Source organism: Frankliniella occidentalis, unplaced genomic scaffold, assembly GCF_000697945.3.
Source record: "Frankliniella occidentalis isolate FOCC.00 unplaced genomic scaffold, Focc_3.1 Scaffold10, whole genome shotgun sequence".
Classification (NCBI taxonomy): domain Eukaryota; kingdom Metazoa; phylum Arthropoda; class Insecta; order Thysanoptera; family Thripidae; genus Frankliniella; species Frankliniella occidentalis.
Genome location: NW_026267140.1, coordinates 3,344,646 through 3,366,004, shown reverse-complemented (window position 1 = coordinate 3,366,004; position 21,359 = coordinate 3,344,646). Strand labels below are relative to the sequence as shown.

The 21,359-nt window shown below is 48.1% G+C and overlaps 1 protein-coding gene across 5 annotated transcripts in view; it reads right to left on the bottom strand.

Annotated features, from left to right (window-relative positions):
• Nucleotides 1-6: 6 nt before the first annotated feature.
• The window catches only part of LOC113217689 (potassium voltage-gated channel subfamily H member 6), a 122,764-nt gene continuing 101,411 nt past the window's right edge, over nucleotides 7-21,359 (bottom strand). For 3 of the 5 annotated variants that reach the window (XM_052277487.1, XM_052277490.1, XM_052277491.1), the window contains 19 exons: nucleotides 13,545-13,788; nucleotides 13,284-13,465; nucleotides 10,512-10,532; nucleotides 9,594-9,653; nucleotides 6,426-6,580; nucleotides 5,503-5,623; nucleotides 5,247-5,367; nucleotides 4,943-5,103; nucleotides 4,714-4,862; nucleotides 4,367-4,509; nucleotides 4,096-4,289; nucleotides 3,676-3,914; nucleotides 3,190-3,396; nucleotides 3,002-3,107; nucleotides 2,414-2,532; nucleotides 1,710-1,815; nucleotides 1,539-1,639; nucleotides 1,123-1,249; nucleotides 7-1,045 (listed from right to left, as the gene is read on the bottom strand). In XM_052277487.1, coding sequence (XP_052133447.1) covers nucleotides 956-1,045; nucleotides 1,123-1,249; nucleotides 1,539-1,639; nucleotides 1,710-1,815; nucleotides 2,414-2,532; nucleotides 3,002-3,107; nucleotides 3,190-3,396; nucleotides 3,676-3,914; nucleotides 4,096-4,289; nucleotides 4,367-4,509; nucleotides 4,714-4,862; nucleotides 4,943-5,103; nucleotides 5,247-5,367; nucleotides 5,503-5,623; nucleotides 6,426-6,580; nucleotides 9,594-9,653; nucleotides 10,512-10,532; nucleotides 13,284-13,465; nucleotides 13,545-13,788 — 2,646 coding nt within the window. In that variant the 3' untranslated portion in view covers nucleotides 7-955. Of the gene's footprint in view, nucleotides 1,046-1,122; nucleotides 1,250-1,538; nucleotides 1,640-1,709; nucleotides 1,816-2,413; nucleotides 2,533-3,001; nucleotides 3,108-3,189; nucleotides 3,397-3,675; nucleotides 3,915-4,095; nucleotides 4,290-4,366; nucleotides 4,510-4,713; nucleotides 4,863-4,942; nucleotides 5,104-5,246; nucleotides 5,368-5,502; nucleotides 5,624-6,425; nucleotides 6,581-9,593; nucleotides 9,654-10,511; nucleotides 10,533-13,283; nucleotides 13,466-13,544; nucleotides 13,789-14,255; nucleotides 14,719-21,359 lie in introns of all 5 variants that reach the window. The other 2 variants (XM_052277489.1, XM_052277488.1) reach the window with 1 other exon arrangement.

Sequence of the window (21,359 nt, the reverse complement as noted above, 5' to 3'; positions counted from 1 at the left end):
AATTAATACCCTTTAAAACGACCTCTATTTGTCTCTGCAGGACCAGACACCGTAAAAAAAATGAAAGTTGTGTTAAGTTTAGGTCAGCCTTTTGAGAGTTTGCTTGGCAAACGGGAAACACGCGGGGCATAAGTTCAGTGGTATATCAAGTAAAAGTGACTTTACAATTTTAAGGCAATTGTTTTACTTCCAGCACATTCTCGAACCACAATTTCCACTGACGTAAGACTTCTACAATACACAATAAAAACTCTCCCTTTTAGTCCACTTGAAGTAATGCGTGGCCCGACGTCCAAAACCAAAAAAGAGACAGATTTTAAAAGTTATTGGATAGCACACAGAGGTAGTAACGGTAACGGTGTCTCCAAGCCCGCTCTCGAGCTTAAACTTGAGCATCAGACCTAATTAATCCGGAATATACATCAGTGAAGTTTGTCATTTCACAAAACAATTCACCGAAACGCAAACATTCTGTAGTATCATTACGGACGGTTTCGAAAAGTTCTTGCAAGTGGTACATTTCTTTCAACTTGGTTAAGTTTGAGTGCGTAAAACATTTTGAAGTGCCACAATAAATTAGCTCGCATTTGCAGTATTATAAAAATGTAAGGCTAAACAATGTTTATCTTTGTACCCAATATAAACACATATTCATGCAATTTCCTTCGCTCTAAAATGGATCCTTAGACACATTTAATATACAAGTGAAAGGCAGTCATAAATCACACTCATTACTGAGCAAATAATTATAATACAGTTTAAATGTACCCTTAAACAAAGTTGCCATGTATCAAAGACATTCGTACTCACTCTTTCCCATCCACTCACTTGTTCTAAGAATCAAAAAAACACTGTTCTATCACAACAGTAATATCACAATCTTCTTAAAAATATCAAACAAAATTTTTGCTTTGCAGCCATAATACTTGTAACGAATGGGGCACTTGCAGCGTGCCTACACCTCCGACGACTTGGGTTTCAAGTCACTTCTAGACGGTGAAGGTACTGGATCTGTTGGAATTCTTGTGTCGACGGTAATGGAACCCTTTCAGAAAATTCAATTCAAAGTGTTAAAATCCGTTTTGGATTAATGCATTCCTTGGCTCTTAGAGAAATCATCACCTGCGCTTGGTCTAGCTCGTCTAGGGACTCCAGTCTGGCGATCGGCGCTGCCCGGATCGAGCCGCTTGTGTTATCCCCGAGATGGGCAGGAGATGTTGCCTCCCTGGCCACCAACTGGTGTGTCGGACTGCACACAAGAATGCTGATTAGGCACTGATAAATGAAGTTTTCAACTGGCGTGTTTGGCGGGATATTTGAATATTTCGAAGTGTTCAACAGTAAATTTGAACACTTTAAGGTGTCGAGAGCTTCATAGCACCTAATGTTGAACACTTTTAAGTGTTCAACTTTACTGTTTAACACTTGCTACTGTGCAACATAGTGTTGAACACTTGCATGTGTACGCCCAGTTGAACACTTTATTTATCAGTGGGGATGACGCCCCCTCAATATAACAACCTAAGATCTCCCCTTACCTGACATCAAACCGGGCAGGGCCAGGCGATGGGTGAGGGGTTGGAGCCGTCATCTCGGCTGACTGAGGCCGGGGTTGGCGGGCTGCCGCGGTGGGGGAATGCTGCGGGGCACACAAGAGGCTTTCAGGTCTAAGTCTACCGCGAGGCAGCAAACGCCAAATAATGACATACCTGTGTGAGATCAAGGGGCGAGGACATGCTGCGCGTCGGCGGCGGCCTTAATTGGTGCTGCGGCTGTCTGCTGCTGTTCGAGTGCTTCTGTCCCGGGTGCAGTCTTCTAGAAATGTACGTGTGCAGCATTAAAGCCACGCCTTTGAAAGGGCGTCAGAGACTACACCAAAACCAACCGGAAATGAGAGCGCTCTTTACTAGCACACTGTTGTTCAAATACTTTGACAACACATCTTATAGTGCGACTCGTGTCACACACAATACTACTGTCTCAAATTCGTTATTACCAACATACGTCTGCCATTCACTGAACCAGTGAGACAAGGGCACGCCAGGTTCTAAAGAATGTGACACGATATGCTAAGCAATGTGGCACAGTTAGTATTGGATTGAACGTGACGTCACCGTGTTTGAATAACAGTGCAACGCCCATCTATCGGATAGCATGCGGCGCAATTTATGCTGCATGGGCCCATCAGTCTTTCCCGAGGGGGGTTTTACTCAACAAAAAAAAAAAAAAAAAAAAAACGTGTACAGAGTACTTCGTATTACACTGTATTACGTGGTATTACATGGAAAAAAATAACCTTTTTAAAGCACATTTTGATATTTTTTGGTATTACATTTTGCGTAATATCGTGTAATACCCAGATCGGGTGTACATAGTATTACGCAAGGTAAAACTCCCTCGGTCTTTCCCCTACCCTGACTGGTGTGAGGAACCGGCTGCCGCTGGGCTGGTTGGGTTCTGCGGGAGGCTAGCACTGCGCTGCACGGGGTGCGATGGCCTTGGACCAAGGCTAGGGCCAGCGTCCGCCCAGGACTGCAAGCAATGTGTTAGTCGGGCGCACTGTCATGGCCCACACTCATAAGGGAACCTTTTCAGGGGGCGAAAATATCTGATTTCGTTGAAACTCAGAAATTTTTAAGGTTATTATAATAGAAGTCAGATGGCACTGGAAAATTTTCCTAAACCTCGCAGTTAGAAGGGGTTAACTGAAGCCTCACACTGCTTTTGGTCCCAAATATCCATCTACCGCCTTGACGGTACAAAATAGAGGAAAACGGACAAAATTTGGGGCTAAATGGCACTAATTGGACGAGTAACCCCTTAGAAAACTGCTTTACATTTTGCAAAAACATCTTCTTTAAAAACCCTTACTCCTAACCTATATAGGGGAGAACTACTTGTTCAATTTTGAAACAACCTTCAAACTTTCCAAGTTTCAGGGAAATCGGAGATTTACACCTGAAAAGGTTCCCTTATGTCAGCCGTACGTGCACAGGCTTACCTCTCGCGGTTCGGGGACTGGGTGAACTAAGGCGGCCTGCTGCTGCACCAGAGTCAGCACCTGCCTTAGGTCATTTGCCATTGTCTCTTCTAACCACTGCAATTGTCTGGAAAGTAAGTGAGTGAAGGTGAGACGAGTGGTCCTCCTCGACATTAGATATTAGACACTATACACGTCAGTTTCCATACTTGCTGAGCCTGTCCACCTTGGCGTTGAGCTCCAGGTCCCGGCGGCCACATTGTGCGCACGACTCGGTCTGCACAGCCACCTGGGGCACAGTCTGATGGGGCCCCACCCCCGCGCCGCTTTCGCCCACCCCTCCCGGGCACCGCATCGTGCTCTGGGAGGACTCCGCGTAAGGGCGCTGCTGTCGTTCTGACCTCACCACCCGTTCGCTAGAAACAATACGGACACGACAAAGAGAAGGCATTACCATCAGAGGTCACAACTTCTCGGTGGGGTGGAGCTGGCGTTTCCTATTTACGGTGATAGGTATCTAATATGCATATGCGGTTTACGCCCAATTGCGTCGCTTTAAAAATGTTTACTCCTATGCACTTTTTGACAACAGAAGGAAAGCTTTAGAGAACATCAAGAAAGAAAGGGGGCTAGCACAATTCTCCGTCACACGCAGGACCGACAGAAATCCCTTACAGCCTCTTTACCCTACTCACTATTCCGAGCAGGTTTCCTCGCTGCTCTGTCGTTGGAACGAGTCCTGTTGGTGCAGTGGTCCGCCAGGCTCGCTCCGCTCGCCCGTTCTCTCGGGGCTCTTGTCGAGCGGCCTTCTCCGCCGGGGCCCTTTGCGATAGCCCTGCTTCCTGTGTTCAGCTTCCTGGTGCTCAACGTCCGACGACGAGCACTTTGAGGGCCGGTGCCTCATGAAGCGGGGGTCGACACCTGGCTGTTCCTCCTGTTCGACATTTTAAGATTAAATCAAACAGTTCAAAGGTGATAAGTAGGTACTTCATTCAAAGTGTGTCACTCGAGTGTCAGATCTGACTGTTGCAAGGAATGTCCTACTCTCTCAAATGGCCATAGAAAGCAAATGCAACATCAGACAAAATTAAAGAAGAAAAATCAGTTGAACTCACGTCTCTCATGTTAAAAGTAATCTCTAGGCTGCTGGCAAACGTGTTGTAAAACTCTGGGTAGAGCTCCAGCACGTCGAGTAGGTCATCACGGTGGATCTTGTGGAGGTCACAGTACGTGAGCGCGCGAACGTTGCAAGAAGATTTCCCCACCGTAGAGTACTGGCACGGACTCTCGCCGAAGATGTCGTCTTTGCCTGCACATTCAGTCACGTACGCCATGGAAACCCTCTATCCTCACAATACGAATGAAAAGGAAACGCTCAGCACGTACCTAAGATGGCCATGACAATGTCTTCCTTTAGAATTTCTATCGATCCCCTTGAGATGAAATGAAGGGACGTTAACACATCTCCACGGTGGACTAATGTGTCACCGGGAGGCGCATGGGTCGTCTTGAATTTTAGGGATAGAGCCCTGTAAAGGAAAAATAAGAAGTAATTGTCAAGTAAACATCATGACCGAGCTAGGGAGTGAAGTTAAACGTGAAATGTGCATTTCGATCCAGCCTCTCGGTCGAGCGCCTGTCAATGAGAGGGTAGGCACTACCGCACGACATACTTGCCCTGCGGGACAGTCTACTGCACGGCGCCCCTCAAGTCAAGCCAAATGAAACAGTACCTTAAGCAGCCTGGAGACGCCCCTTCAAAAGCCGAACAGTTTGTGAGGAGATTCCTATTTAGGTGCAAACAGATGTCCGCCTGCAGACATTCTGGGAAGCCCTTAAGGACGCTGTTCATATCGATACCGTTGGTGTACGCCCAGGCGTGCTGAGAGCAAAACAGGGCAGAGTCAAGACTTGTTTCATAAAATATTAGAAGCATAATAAATTATGGAGCAGTTGTTTCACCTGGAAGTACTCCTCCAGGCGCTGTCTCAGCGGGTTTGGAATCTGATGGAAGCGGATAAACTCACGGACTCGGAGCATCTGCGTGTGATAGCGTGCAGTGCCGGAGTACAGCCGCTGAATAATGGCACTCACATTACCGAAGATGCTAGCGTACATCAGGGCTGAGGGGCGGAAAATCATTCAAAGTTAGTTCGAAGGTCAGGGTTAAAGCGCTATCTTAAGGTAATTGCAAATTTGCAATTCAAGTGAATAATTCTCGGTTAACTCCAAGATTATTATTTGCTGAAGATGGCGAATAACTCACATCCAACTAACATGACGCATATGGTGAAAATTTTTTCACCGTCCGTGTTGGGCGCCACGTTGCCAAACCCGACTGACGTAAGGCTACTAAAGGTGAAATACAAAGCTGTGATGTAACGAGACTGTAAACAATAACGATCCCACAACAACGATTAGTACATCGAATGGAGTAATTCGATGTTAATGCACTTCAAGATGGACAGTCTTTGAGAGAACAGTCACTATGTTCTTCTTGTAATGTACGTGTGTTGTTTCACCTTGATAGACGGCCCGCCTGTGTTGTTAGGCCCGTAGAACTCGTGCGTCTCGTTCGCCAGGGCATCGAGCCACCCCACTTTATTCGGAAGGCGGGGCCGTTCAGCAGTCCCAATAGCGTACCTGAAGGAGAGCACACAAAAAGTCAAAGTTTGTTAGCGACGCCGAGAACTTGAGAGCGAAAAAGGGAAATACAGGCCCGGATAATACCCGCGAGGGTGGCGTGTTTCACAAGGACTCTTTTAGGAGCTTCGCAGAGAGCAAACAGCTCCACAGCTGCCAGCCCGCTCGGGGCGCTCCAGTGTAATTCAAGGTGAGACTACAATGGGAGGGGAGAGTTTGGCGTGATAAAGGCGTGTCCTCGGCTGTGCGAAAGGTGTACACGTGTCCTCGACCAGAACGTTTGCTGAACTCCACGCACTCTCTGACTGATCCTGGTCCTTTCTCCCTCTCTGCTTTCGCCGTATATCTCAAACTCAAATCCAGCAGTTGAGCGACCAACCGTCGTTATTAGGTGAGGATTAGGTTCAAAGGTCCCTGCAGAATGGCATGGCAGGTCCCAATTAAAAGTTTATACGTGCCACCTGCCGGAGATTATTATTTGGCAGGAAGGCCGCAGGCAAAGGCCAACTTTAACACCCCTGTCGTGCTAAGTGAGACAAGCCAGGGGCTCTATGAAAAGAGCGCGTAGAAATTTTCGCATAAAAAACACAAAGACAGAATTGAATTCCACGTCGCTTCAAAGGATTACCAGGAGAAGGCGACTGCTAAGGTGTGTACAAAAGAAAACAGCGAGGTATTTCGCCTCCGAGCCAGATAGGGACAAAACATGGACGGACCAGTTCCGTTCTGTACTTTTGCGCAGTGTAGGACCAAAACAGGTGTAAATTAATCAGACGCTTCTTAGGAGGGTCGTTCAGCTTACCAAATGCACGCGAGCCAGTGTGCGGACAAGGCGAAGGAGGCCATGAGCAGCAGTAGTACGGCGGCGCCATACTCGGAGTAGCGGTCGATCTTGCGCGCCACCCGCACCAGCCGGAGCAGCCGGGCAGTCTTGAGCAGGCCAATCAGGGTGGTGGTCTGCGGACAGAGAGAGTCGCGCGGAGGCGGGTAAGCCATCACGGCCCGCGCCACTGCCGCCACACCGGCTCCAATGCTATAGCAAGCGCCGTGCTCTCGAGGGGACATGCAACCAGTTCAGGGATCTGTTTTTGGAAACCGGGAATATTATTGTGATGGTACTGTGACTAGCCCACTAGACGAGCAGAAAGCATGTGATGACTCGGGTGACTGAGGTACAGCAGTGTTGGATTTGGCATCCACGACATTCAGTGGGCCAAGTAACAGCCCATTTGAGACTCGGCAAATTCAGAGAGAAAGACTCTGTTGTTACAGGCCATACCAGCTCCTTGAGCAAAGAATAACTATGGCTTACTACAGGTCATGACAATTCATTACACCGTTAAGCTTGGCGGTAGTGAACGTACTAAACTAATTCCTTCAGACTAACGCTACATAAAACAAAAAAATACGAAGCGATAAGATTTTTACCTCGTGTATGTTATGTGTACATGCTACTCGCCAATGCTCTAATTATTATATTTCTGCATGCATATTCTTGTAAAGCACACCATACACCACGATCTCACTGAAAATGTGTGTCAGGCTCGTCGCTCTTGTTCTTGGAAGAGCTACACAATGCTTTCAATTTCGTTTCTCGTAGAGGAGCCACGCTTTTTTCGTCACTCTATTTGAGTGACGATATTGGAATATTGCTGTTTGAGAATTGCAACCGTCGCTCAAAAGGAGGGATGATCCAAAACTATCACTCACAGGGAGCGATGTTTCAATACTCACATAAATAGAGTTACGAAAACAGGCATAGCCCAAAGTGAGCAACGAAATTCCGTCACTCTTTTCAGACGAGAGACATCACTGTTAATAAATTCATGTGACGTCACATTACTTTACATGGGTCACATTCCTTTGGATGCTTCACATGATTTTTCATGCAACTTTGGAACGTAGTCATCATGCTTGGCGCGGCTGAGTCAGGTTGAAACGAATCACAGTTTGACCAATGTGACAGTTTTTACATGTTAACGAATGTGACGTCACATGAATTGAATAACAGTGATAACTTCAGCATTTCCAGTGCTTGGTGGTGCAAGAGGTGCAAGGTGGCGGGCTTAGACAGTATCAAGATTCCACCATGATCCACCCCTTCCCGCCCATCGTTTACTTTTCTTATAGTTGGACAATCTATCATAGCACATAGGTAGACTCTTTACTACTACTTTAATATCCTCCTGCCCGAATCCCTCTGTTTAACTTAACTAGGTAATTGATTTACCATCCAGTTTTATATCATGCCTTTGCATTAGCTCCTGCTTATTCATTGACTCGAAGCAGGCTTGCAAATATTAAATGACGCACCTCTTACACATCCTTATCACAGCCACCTTCGTTGGAATTCAGCATGCAAAGGCTCCTTCTTGCAGTGTTGCCATTCCCCATCCGCCCTGCGGCCCGGCCCCCGGGCCGGCTGACCTCGGCGCATGCGCTGCAAGGTTGCCACCCCCCACACGTCCACCCCCAGGTCCTCCGTTGCCATCCCTTCGCTGCGCTGGGCGGAGAGGAGCGCAGTGTAGAGCAGGTCCCCGCTACGCTGGGCCAGGCCGGGCCGGGAGGGCGATATCGACTAAGCCACGGGACTTACTATCCCGGGAGGAGAGGGGGGCGTGAAGAGGGGTTGGGGCCGGAGCGTTCACAAAATGCATGCCCCCACCAACACTGAATACCGATTGGGTGTCATCGATAGGATCGCGGTGACGTGGCACACCTAGGCTGAACGCACGCCCTACGTTCCCCTCTTTGTTACGATGTAGAAATAATTTGACCGTTTGTATATGCCAAATTTGTTGGAAAAAGGAAAGGGTCACATCCTCAGCCAATACTGAAAAGTGTGCAACTGGAGTGCACCTGTAAGTGTATACCGGTGTTTAGCACTTCGTTGCACACTTACAAGTGTTCGACTGGATGTTCGAATACTGAAAAGTGTTGAACAGAAAAGTACACAGTTAGATGTGTTCAACTTCAGGGTTGCCCATGCAGGTTTGGACACATTTAGTGTATGAATTTACTGTCAAACAGTTTTTAGTATTAAAGTTAACAGTCTAACACCTGAGAGTATGAACTACGACCAGGAAGTTGAACACTAACAGTTCAGTAATAAAGAGCTTAAACAAAACTTTTACAAATTAGCTTGACTTTTGTGTTATCAATTTGTTATTTATTTTCTTCCTCGTCCTCAAGTTAACCAACGTTTTATTCTTTACCAAACGAAAAAATGTCTTGTAACACGTCGGATGTGTTCGAGTCAAACACGACTAATGTGTACCATTCGTTTGGTTTGGCTACGCACTGCCCATCTCTGCTACCCTCACCCCTAACCTTCCGCCCACACTGCCTTTCGAGTTGTGCACGGTCGGTGAGCTAAGGCCCCCTTTTTTTGGTCTGCCCGTCTATAGCTGAGGCAGTCCGTAACCAGCAAACCGAGGAGAGCAGAAACAAAAGCATCAGCAGTGGAGTGAGTTTGCGAAAAGTTCTGGAGAAAAGGCGATAGCCGGAAGAGGAAAGTAAAGGCTTGAGCAGAAAAGGAGTTCGACTGGTGAGGTGTTCTGTCAGGGGCAGGGGCAAGGATATCAAAGGAATTCGTAGGTTTAATTTTTCGGTTTTCAGACACGTCGTGTGGCGCTTGTCGAATGGTGTCCTCCGCAGACCTTATATCGCATCTCTCTATGCAGCATAAACACAGCGGGATAACCGCAATGTACTGAATTACTTCAGAATTTCAGCCACTAGAGCCTTTCCGAAATGCGGTGAGCGAAACTTTGTCCCTAATAGTAGTGCAAGTTTTAAGATTGCTTAAGATTTCATTCCCGATAACAATACCAGAGTCAATGCTCATCAGACTTACGTGCTGATAACAATGGAAATCGACAAGACAAACGCCACATGCAGCATGGCATGCAACACCCACACCAATCGCGAAAGGGGACACGACAGGTTCCAGATGAAAACCACCACTCACCTCCTCCCCTCCTGAACCTGATGCAGTGTCAAATGTGTCGTCTCCCAGGTACTCGTCCGCCTGGAAGTAACATGCACACTGAAGGGACAAGCTGACAATAGTGCTGAGAGACGTGTAAAGAGATTAAAAGCAAAGAGAGAAGTGTCACACAGCGTGCAGGTCATTCGTGCAGAAGACTTTGCGTATCAACATTAGATTCGTTGAGAGGGCTTATCTGAAACAACGTAAGTCGAACAAAGCGCAAATGTGGAATCGTGTTAACTTGTCCCGATAAACCCCATACAATATTCATCGTGTTTGGGTGCAATAACATTTTCAGTAGTGTACCAAGACATATAAGAACGCATTTTAAAATGTAAGTAAATTTTACTTTTACTATCTGTAACCGTAGAAGACCGTTTTAAGTGGTGTCACGTAGTGTTAGATATTTATCAGATCTTTAACTTTTCGAGACTATTCTAAAAATTCTAATGTTCTACAGTCGTGCATTAACTCAATCTATAATGCAAGGGTCAGCCAGGAAAAGCCAAAACAAATGCAAAGCATCACATACAAAAGTGAAATCCATATGCGAACGGTAGCACGAAAGGAGACCGACGTAAAAAAAATGGGACTTAATGATAGAATATTTGCCATATTACACTACCCCCGTGTAATATTTACCCCATTGATGCCTATGTAAAATTAGACCTTGTAAGAGAAACTTTAAAAAAGCGGAATCTAGAGGTCCTACATTGGGGCACGAGTTACATTAGTGGCCATATTTTTCTCGTTATAGAGCCTGTCCGCAACATACGAACAAGGTGCGACCTAATATTTGGTCGCTCTTTTCATTTTTGCATTAGTCTCCCCTATTAACTGAGGTGAGGCGAGGAAGAAGCTTGCGTCGGTGGGGCCGCACCTATGATGTTGACTAACCTCATCCGCATCCAAGCCCAACTGCAAAAGGGCAGAAAAGTCAATAGCTACACACAGAAACAAGTCATCCACAGCACAATACAAATCACAGCTATGACTCTATGTTCAAAATATCTATTAATTTCCAGATTGTGCGTAATAAATATATTTTGTACGTGGAATTTTCTTCTGTAGGGTGTACAGTTGCACAAAGAACACAGAGGAAATAGTAGGGTAATGGACAGATTACAAAAGATGAGAATTTAAAGGTTTAGCACCTTTGGAATTAAATGAATTTGATTACAGTACAACTTAGTACACTACTAAATAAGCCATTCGAAATCAGGGTGATAACCGTCAGATAGATGACACAAACATTCGTTGTGATACATGCAAAACCACAACTTAGTTTTAGCTCACTAAGACTAAAACGTTACATGCAATTGGTTAATTAACTTGAAGGTATCAACATTTACAGAGGGCTATTCGCGGCTTTTAATGTATCTACACTATATTTATACAGCGATTTAAAGCAGTCTTTGAAACGCAAAATAGTACAACCAAGGAAAAATCAGAACAAAATTAACTAGCATTTCCTATTTTTCTATAATCATGGGACCAAACTAGATCGCATACATGCATTTAGCTATTTAGTTAGTCTTTTGGAACGTGTCATATTGTTGTGAGGAAGAAAATGGGTGAATGACCTAGCAGAGGGTAGCAGCGGAGCGCGCGCGGTAGCGAAGTTGGTCGGTGGCCCCAATTGGCTGTGGCTGTCAAACCACTGATCAATAAAGTGTACAACTGGTATGCACATCTTCAACACTAGACTGAAAATGTAATGTTGAACCGTTTAAAGTATGTGAGTTTCCAGCCCAGTCCAAATGAATAGGTACCATAGAGTTGAACACAGCAATGTGTATGCCACATGCACACTTTGGTTTTCATTGTATTTCATTGCTTGCATCCACCTGGCCCCACCAAATTCACAACCGCTAGAGGCGCCGCCTGTGCTACATGGAAGAAAAAGCGTCAGCTTAGATAATATGTTGGCTGTCTGGGCACCAGGGAGCTCTTGCATGTATTAAAAAGGAGACAAAATATGTTGATGTTTTACTTTTAACACATCATTTTCTTATCACGTAAAATATATTGTAAATTTGCTAAAGTCTGTTCATGCTTGGCGATCATTCCAAAGTCGATACGAAGAGCTTGTAAATTTGCCATTTTAATTTTACAACATACATTGTGGATTCCCCTCTTTCCCCCGTAAACCTACGACTACATTTCAAGGTGAAATACATTAGCTATTACTGGTAACGCCATTGGTTCTTCCCTAGATAGCTGACATATTACATCTCAAAGCTGAGGCTGTATTGGAATAACAGGAGTAGCTCGTGTGTTCTACATGCTGGACCAAGCTATTCCTTAAGTGTACAACAAAACTCCGCTTGTCCCCAGTCTGGTCACTTTTTATGATCCAATTTTCAGCGTTTTATCATATAGTGTTTCAATTATGGTAGAAAACGAATTAAGAACAAAAACGGAATCAGATCGCTTTGTGCGGGTGGACGCGGGGAGGAGCATGTAGGCAGTGGGTAAAGGTCCTCGCCCACTCCTTCCCACGTCCATCCCCATCACAGCTCTCTAGATCCAGTTTTGTTCTTCTGACTTACTCTGCGACCTACACGGAAATTCCTTATTTCTTTGTTTAAGGGACTCTGGCTTCGCTAAGATAGTTTGGAAGTCTGGATAAGTTACTGATAATAAGGTTTCATAATGAGGTTCTGTGTCTTTTTAGGAGTTATCACTTTCATACTGCAAAAGAAAATTACAGAAAATTGTTTTTTTTTTTCTTTCGCACAGGACTACATATTTTCATCCCATCGACTGCCTCATGTACAATGATTTAACGTTTCATTCGAGGTTTCTTTAAAAAAATATTACTCATATGCGCAAGTCCATGCATCTTAATAGATTAACAATTACAATCCTATTATCTACAGTAAATGTCTCGCATTGTTAAAATGAATATTGATAGCCCACGTACCAATTATTTTCTATAAATTTTAGCGTCATGGAAACAAAAATGGAAACTAACTTGGCACATGTTTGCGTACAAGCTTATGTGAATAATTCCAAACAGGGTCGCACTACCAGACTTCACCCGAAACTGTGCTAGCTATATTTTGTTTTTATGTTAACTACATTTGTGTCGGTTTAATTTGAAATCTGGCTTTATATGTTGTCATCCAAGCTAGCACAAACGTATTCTCATGTAGATTGCCGTACTAATTTTAACGTTTAAGCTAGAAATTATGAAACAAATGCCTGCAAAGTACGCTGTTTTACACTTCGAACATTTACAAATTACTGTATACGCTTTTTAAAAAAGAGTAAAACTAATAACTGCAGATGAGGAAAGAATTGACATGTTCAGTGTGGCTTCAAAGCAATGCGCACATTGCTGAATTTGTCCACGTCTAGATATTCCTGCCGCACTGAACATGTTAATTTATGACAGCAATATACCTACTGAACCAGATACCTTTTCCTTAAGAGAATTATCTGCCACAAATCGTTTGCTATTTGACGAGAATAGTGTTAGCACGAGTTTAGAGAGGTTTTTTGAAGGTGTTGACCCGACAGGGTAAATAGTTACTGGTTCAACTGGTATAGTTTAGCTGACGACAATCATCTATGTATTTTGATAGATACAGAGCCATAAACTCCTAAATTGTAATAGCAGCGCAAAATTAACATTTTAAAAGTAATATGACCTGATGTACTCACCTCATCGGTGTCGGACCCAAACAGTAAAAGGTCGAAAGGGATGGCAGCTACAAGGTCTATGACGAACCATCCTTTAAAGTAATGCACCGCAATCTTCCCAGGATGTGAGACCACCTCGTCGGCTCCATTGACATACGTCGTGCGAAAATTTATAAGAATGTCCACGATGAAGGTTACGTCCACTGGTAATGTAAGATTAATAATTAACGTCAAAATTAGTTCTAAAGTACCTTTCGAACGAGCAAAAGTGTCCGCAAATACCTAATAGGTCGACGATGACAATAGGGTCGTCGCCATACTTGCGGCTCTTGCGACTGCTGAAATCTGGTTCGTTCAGGAGGAAAGCCGCGACGTACGGCGTGAAGATTGCGGTATACAAAACTAGTATGAGGATAAGCCAGTCCCAAGCAGCCTTGAAGGGTGAATAGTGCAGCACTGTCCAGTGGTGCATCCGTGGCGACTGCAGCTTGTATTCAGGCAGGACATCAGCGCCCAGCGACAGCACCTGCAACACGGTGGAAGGGTGGTGAAATTCGAGGTGAAAATCCAGCAAGCCAGGGCCAGGACGGCATCGACTGACAATGGAAATAGCCGGAGCACCCACCCCCACCCCCTGTCCTCTACAGATCGCAAACTTTTGGTCCGCCGAAGTCTTTTTCATTTTCGCGGATGGGTATGCGACCCGGGCAGCCCAGCGTCGTCGCATCGCTCGTTTAGTTCGATCCCCGTCCAGCATCGGCCCTTCTGCGGCGAGCAGGTCCGGCCTGCGACGTGGCCGCCCACAACTTATTTCTTCAGCAAGTTGATGGCACAAAGTTTGCCTCGCGCTGATGAATTTACTCACTCTGGCACGGAATGTAGGGTGATGGAAAAGTCACCGGATCGATATAGCAATTACTCAAAACACACACACACACACACACGTAAACAAACACACAACAGTCGAACACTTGTGATAAAAATATGCGCTACCTCCTTGCCGATGACCTTGGTCGAAGAGGTGATGTTTACTTCCGGCTGCTGCAGAACGATGCTGGCGCCACCATTCGCGCGCTTGCCGCTGCCAGACCGCATGTGCACCGAGGTCTCCTTCAAAGAGGACCACCTCGCCTCCCCCGTGGACGCTCTTTTGCTCTGTTGCTGCAGGCAGGAGGCAAAGTTGCCCTCGCTGCCGCCAATGTCTGCGTACGCGTGTCCGGGGGCGTGCGGAGGGCTGCTGCATATGATGCGCCGCTCCATATCCCCCGACTCGCTCTTGGTCCTCCGCCCTCCTCCTGCCCCGTGGGGCAGGGCGGCCGACGCCGCCGTGGCCGGGTAAATGATGACGGGCACGTTGCGGTCTCCGAGGAGAGCCCTGTTGGCCGCGTCCTCGCCGCCATCGCCCGCGGCGTCATCGTCGACCGTGCAGCCGCCGCACTTCATGTCGGCCCCGCTGCTGCAACGGCACCCACACCCTCATTCATACATACTGGCCATTATCACAATGAGCCCACTCTAGGAATTACTTGGCATGCAAAGGTCCTTGCTTCTCGCTTGCTCTTTCCACCGCCGTCACCCACTCACTCCCATCTCTTCTCCCTGCCTCTTTTTGCTCGACTAGCACATTCATATCTCTGCACCCTCGTTTCCATTACTTCACACCGTATCAGCAGCAGAACCCGACAGTTCCGCGAAGTTCCACAATTACTAGGGGTCGCCTTGGCACCCCAACCCACCAGACAACTGTATCAACATCACTGTTCCGCTACTCCCCATTGTTTTCGTACTCACTCCCTCAACACGGGCACAAACAAACACACACACATACACACACTCACTCACACTCACAAACACACACACAGACTCACAAACACACACACTCCAACGAGATCACACGGATAGACAAGGCGCACAAACTCGGCGGCGCCCCAGTGTCGCAAGGAAGTCACGCCGGCTACTTTGCTTTGAGTCCGCGCCGCCCTGCCGCGCTACTCGCTGTGCGCTGGAGCAGACACACTCGGCACTCGCCCAGCGGCTTTGAAGCCAGCAAGCGAGTCGATAGTCGAGTGGAGCTGACGCGCGTTCCACTGCAGCACTAGTTTGCCCGTCGAAAACTCCACCCAATTAGGGATTATTGCGCCGATTGCGCCCACGGGGTAGGCTCTATATACAGCAAGAGACGGGTGTGTATCGAGGTGGAGAGGAAGACTTGGGGGGAGGGAGGATGTTAAAATTTATGCTGTTGATTTAGAAAATGTTTAGTATACTTTTATAGAAACGAACGCGTATTGTTTTAACTGAACTCGTTCTGTAATTCAACAATTAAAGAGCGTCATTTGAATAATTATTTGAATAATTTGTAACACAGGGTGGGTGATCCACGCCGTCTTTTTAAAATGCTTATACTGTACCGGATTCTTACGTGCGGACGGGTTGCATACTCGCACGGCGCCGTAAGACGCCCTGGCGAGCGACGGGCGACGGTAGGCAAGCCCGCCCGAACGCGTGAATCCGGTACAGTAAAGCATTTTAAAAAGACGGAGCGGATCACCCACTCTGTACAATTCCTTTTTTGAAAGAATAATTTGGCGAGCACATAAATTGACTTATTAAAGTATGAAAGTAAATAACTCTGGAAATGTAATGTAATGACAGTAGTTTGTATAGAGCTTTCCAGGCCGATGCAGCCGGCCGCAAGGCTAGGGTACGCGGAGGGACAGAGCGCAAAGACGATGCGAAATACCTCCTCTATAGTCTTATTTCAAATAGAATGTGGAGTAGAGTTCCTCAAATATTTGAGAATACAAAAGCGTATCTTTATTGGATTGTGACACTTTCCAAAAGTGTTACAATACAACTGGCGAGCGATTCTGTCAGCAATGCAGCGCATTGCGGCGCCACTGACGTGGTTGGGCTATCCTAAACTATCCCAATTCCAGCCTCGTCCGACTCAGGGCAGGGCGAGCCTAGGTGGGTGGTTGCGAGAGAGAGTAGTAGCGCGTCGTACTGAACCACCTTTTGTCGTTATACAGCCCACTACTCTCCTATTTTGTCTGAAAGTTACTTAGTACTTAGAGCCGGTAGGGTTCCCCCTTTATTAATCCTACATCAAATTAGTTTACGGCAAGCATCCATATTGTTTACATGGCGCTTCGGCTATTCATAAACCCCTTAAGGCATTATATTCTTATTGTTAGGCGCCCAGACTAAGTATTTTATTACTTTTATTTTTTTACCTCGACTCTTCTGCTGAGTCCGACCCCCGGGTTCAACGCGATCTCCACTCGACGGCTCTTACGATCCCCGTCGCACATCTCCGTTCGTCGCCGCATTGCTTACATCTTCTGCTACGCCATTCAGCAATAATGATAAGAATCTTGCTTTCATTTTTGTGGAAACGCCCCTCCTTGGAGATTGAAAGTTTATTGCGATGCCAAGGATGGGCCTAGCCGGCGTGGCGCCGGCGCTCCGCCCCCTCCCCTTACCCTTACCCGGCACAGACACCATCTGGTCGTGGGAGAGGCTTCGGGGAGTGAGCCCTCCCCTTGCCCCTACCCCAGCGCAGCGTTGCCCCGGGGTCCTCGAGGGTGGCTAAGAGTGGGCGGGCCGGGCACTGGACGAAAGGGGTTGGGGTTCCGGGGGAGAAAGGGGATGAAAAACTTGTCGTCCCATCAGGAGGATAAAAAGTTACACCTCGAGTGATGTTTAGCAAAATGGCAGGCATATTACCGTCAGCTTGGACCGCGCCGCCGGCGGGGAGCAGGGCGGCGCTGTGAAATGGCCTTTCAGTCCGAGATTTGGGAAGTACTAGGAGTCGTCTAGGAAAAGACGTTGGTAATCCCACGGATAAAAGGCACAACAATATATCCCAGAGAGTGTCTACGACCCCTCGAGTTTGGAAAAGAGCCAGGACATGTTTCCTTCCAGTGTTCAAAATTGTTGTTGCAGAGAAAGGTTGTTGGGCGCTCTGCACCACGGGTCGCGCAGGGAGGGAAAGAGGGGGGGGGGGCGACCGCGCAGAGCTGCCAACGTCGAAGCAGGCCCGGGGGAAGGGCGGCGCGGTGGCATAGGGGCGGTGGGAGAACACCGGAGGGAGGGGGCGCTGTATACAACAATCAAGTCTGCCTTCTTTCCCTCAGACCGCCTAGACCAGACAGAGGAGCCATGAGGAGCATCCGGAGAATAACAACTCGGCGGGGAACATGAACATGTCCTTCTCTCAGGCATTTGTTATTGTATGATAATCAGGCCCGATATAAAACCGGGGGTTGAGCTAACTTCGCGTGGTGAAAACCACGCGCCCTATCTAATTTACAATTTTGGCTTCCAGGGTTAAGGGATAGAGTACAATGCTGTTCCACGAACCTGGCGGCGGATCCGTGCATTGATATAGGAATGCTACGTTCCCGAAGAAACTTCTTTAATTCGTCTTCTTACAGGCGGAGGCCGAATATTTAGTAGAACACTACCTTTACTTGTACATTTTTGAGTAAACGTTTGTGCTAGGTACGTTTAGTTTGGGAAAAACTTGGGTGGCAGAAATGTTTGGTTTGATTACAAATCCCCAAATGCCCAAAACAATAACTTGATTCTAACCTTCAAACCACGTTTCAAAAAATGTGTCGAGCGATGGAATTGATACCAGTGGAGCGTGGGGCCACGATAGATTGTCCTGTTCAACAAATAATCCCACAGCAGCAGCCGTACAAGCCCGCTGCCGCCGGGAAATCACCAAACATTTGCTCGAGGCGAGTTCGGTCGTGTGCGTGCAACCGGCGATACAACAGAAGTATTGAGAAATCTCGTAGCAGATAAAACTCGCTTGCTAAGGCGCTCGGAACCATTGATTGTGACTTGTTACAGTTGCTGGGCAGCTCCACAGAGATTAGAAACAACCCATCTCAATTAAGCAAACTAATTTGAAATGCAAAGGGTTCCGCGCGGCTTTGCAATCGCGACGCTGCTAAAACTTCAAAGGTTTTAACCAAGAGGAGTTTCACTTCGAAAGAACGTGTACAGAGTACGCCGGCATTATAAATGCAAAACCAAAATACCATTTTAAAGCCTATTTTGACATCTTTCGGAACATTATGTGTAATACCGTGTAATACCCAAGTTAGGTGTAAGTGTACAGGGTATTACGCAAGGTAAACCCTCCTCTATTTTAACGGTGTGAGCAAAAAGCTAGGAATGGAACATTCGCTCAGCTGCAACTCGGCTGCCACTGCGCACACGCTCGCTCCAAGCAAACATAGCAATTTATTCAGGAACTCTGCCCCCTCCCCCCTCAACATCAACTCTTGTCCCTTTCCTGAATCATGCAGAGACGCGCGGGCGGGGAGCGGGGCCCTCTGCGGCTGGCTCGTTTAGACGCCTTTGGCTACAGTTTGGACCGGGACACACCTTCAGCCTCACACACACACACACCCGACTTCCCTACTGCCATCGCTAAATTCGATTAATCAAGTCACCTCTTCCCACGAACTCCAACCTCGTGGACATTGCCAAGAGGTGCCAAACTCGCCCTTCACCCGCACGCATGAATTATATTCCTAGCTTTCAGAATGTCAACAGACGCGCCAGAAAGTTGCGCGATCAGGATAAAAAGTGCGTCCTTGCACTAAAAAGAGGAAATGCTGCTATTGCTTCTCATACAACATGAGAGATTGATTGATTCCTGCAAGGCGACACAACACGCGCGCCGACTAATGGCGTCACGAAAGTGTTGTGGAGCAGCAATAACGATTCCGCCTCGCAGTGCGGTGCGCGTCGGGCTCGGTAGTCACTAGGAAAATTTGGTCGGTCGTAAAATTACGGCGAATTTTCAACAAATGCCTCCTACATAAGATATAAAGAATGAATTATTCGTAAAGAGACATTTAAATTGTGTTTCCATCAACAAAATATGTAGTGTGCTTGTGTTGTTTGCACTCGGTCATCAGTTAAATACATAGCTCATTTACGTGTAGCACTTTCTACATAATGACACAAAGCAATTCTTATTCATTCATAAACCCGACCCGCAACGCTACAATTACAGTTTATTCATTTGACGGTGTTACTTATACTTCAAGAGAGAAATTGGTCGTAAAATGACGCGACAATAGAATTTACAGCGGCGGCGCTGGATACTCGGCGCCGCCGCCGCCGACCGAGCGGGCTTTACTGGTGACACGGAGGCGATGTTACCGCAGGCCATCGATCGGAGCCCGGGCCGATGGGTTTGCTGGCCTGTTGACGCGGGGCAGGGCCGGGCCGGGCGTGGCGGGGTGCGGTGCGGAGCGCGCCCTATACGAGGGACATAGGGACATGACCCTCCGGGGAAGCCCCAGAGCCCTTGCCGTGCACCGCCGCCCACCAAATCATGCATGACTCGCGTCCGAGGCGAACAAGGGCGGCGCCCTCCCCCGCGCTGCGACGGGACGGCCGGGCTGAGGCTGAGATTGGCGGTGGCGGGCTCCCGCCTTCTACCGCCTTGCTGCCGCCGAGCCGAGACACTCGTGGCTTTGGAGAGAATAATCACTCACTCTCCCGACGGCGCTTGTCAATAGGACGAACGGGCGGGGAGGGGCTGAAGCAGGGCGGCTCCGGGGCCTCGAGGTGGCCAAACCCCGTGACTGCTCCCTCGAGTCCCCCAAGCACGGCAAAGGCCCGCCTTCATCTGGGCTTAATTTGAGCGTCCGACTTTCTTTCATCAAAAGATTACGTCAGACTCGGCAGTGCTGATCCCGATAATGAGGACGCGATAGGTCGCGGTGCTCCCGGGGGCCGCGGTGCCGCGGTCTCCCTGCGGGGGTCGGGGGGAGATGGCCCAACCCGATTGTCAGGACAGTACATCGATTCCGGCCGCTCCCCTCCCGGCTCGCCCCCGCCGGCCCCGCACGCCCCAGTGGCTCTGGATGCGCGGCACCAGCGGCACACGGCACCGCGGCTAAAGACCCGAGCGGACCCGAGGCTGCCCCGCGCCACCTGGTCCGGCGGCCCTCACTCGATCGTCAGGTCGATAGCTTCACGGCGCGCAAACGCCACACGTAGCCTCACTCTTGTGTGTATGACACTTCGGCACGCACTTTCCAGCCGTCGACTGTCACACACTTCTATTTGCAGAGCAGGATTGCGGTTCTAGCCAGCACTACTCAAACAGCAGTAGAAGTCGGCTCGTGATGACGCAAACAGCCTGGCCAACGACTGGTGCCGTCTCATTCGGCTCCCTTGTCGCCTAGAATTACTGTTTACCTGCAGAAAATGAGAACTCCAGCTGGCACATCCAGCGAGTCGCTTGTAGCGGAGGAGAGGGCGTTCCGAGCAGCCTGTTATAGCGCAATCATGGCGCAATATATTACGAAGCAGCGAACGCGCCTCCAGCCGATCCAAACGGGGCCCAGCCCCAAACAGATACACGCACATAACCTTTGTTCTGCCAGGATTTCGTAACTGGGTGAATAAATTTGACAGTGACAGCAACGCTGCCTCTCCGTCTCTAGGCTACCGGGGACTGGAGGTCGTATTTTCAAATCCTGTAAAAACAAACGTGTTGTTTGTCGAGATGCGCGGGCCCCCCTGGTCGACCGCCCGTCCCCAGTGCGACAATAAAAGCGGGCCGGACCCCAGTCTGATGTACCCTCAGAGCAGTACACAGCGCTACGGCCCGAGAGGAGCTCAGCGCAGCGCCACAAAGGACGCAGGTCTGGGCGCAGGCGGGCAGGTCCACGCGCCCCACGGGGAGGTGGGCGGGCGCCTCGGCTGGGCCATTCTCTGACATTTCATTCCGTCCACCAGACCGACCTTATTCGTTTGTCGCCCGAAACGTTCAAAGCAAACCGGACAACAAACGTATTGTGGACTGGGGCGCGGATGGAGGGCGTGGTGGGTGTAGCGGGGTGTGGCGCCGACGAGGAAGGCACGCCACACATTTGCTGGCAGGGCCGCAGTACACGTGCGTCCTTCAAAGTCTATACTCCGACTCAGGCGGCTGCATAATTCCGCCAGGGTGCCGCCGGTCGTCTAAGGAAGGGCAAGAGGGGGAGAGAGGGTAAGGAAGAGAGGGAGAAAGGGAGAGAAAGAGAGGGAGAAAGGGTGAGAAAGAGAGGGAGAAAG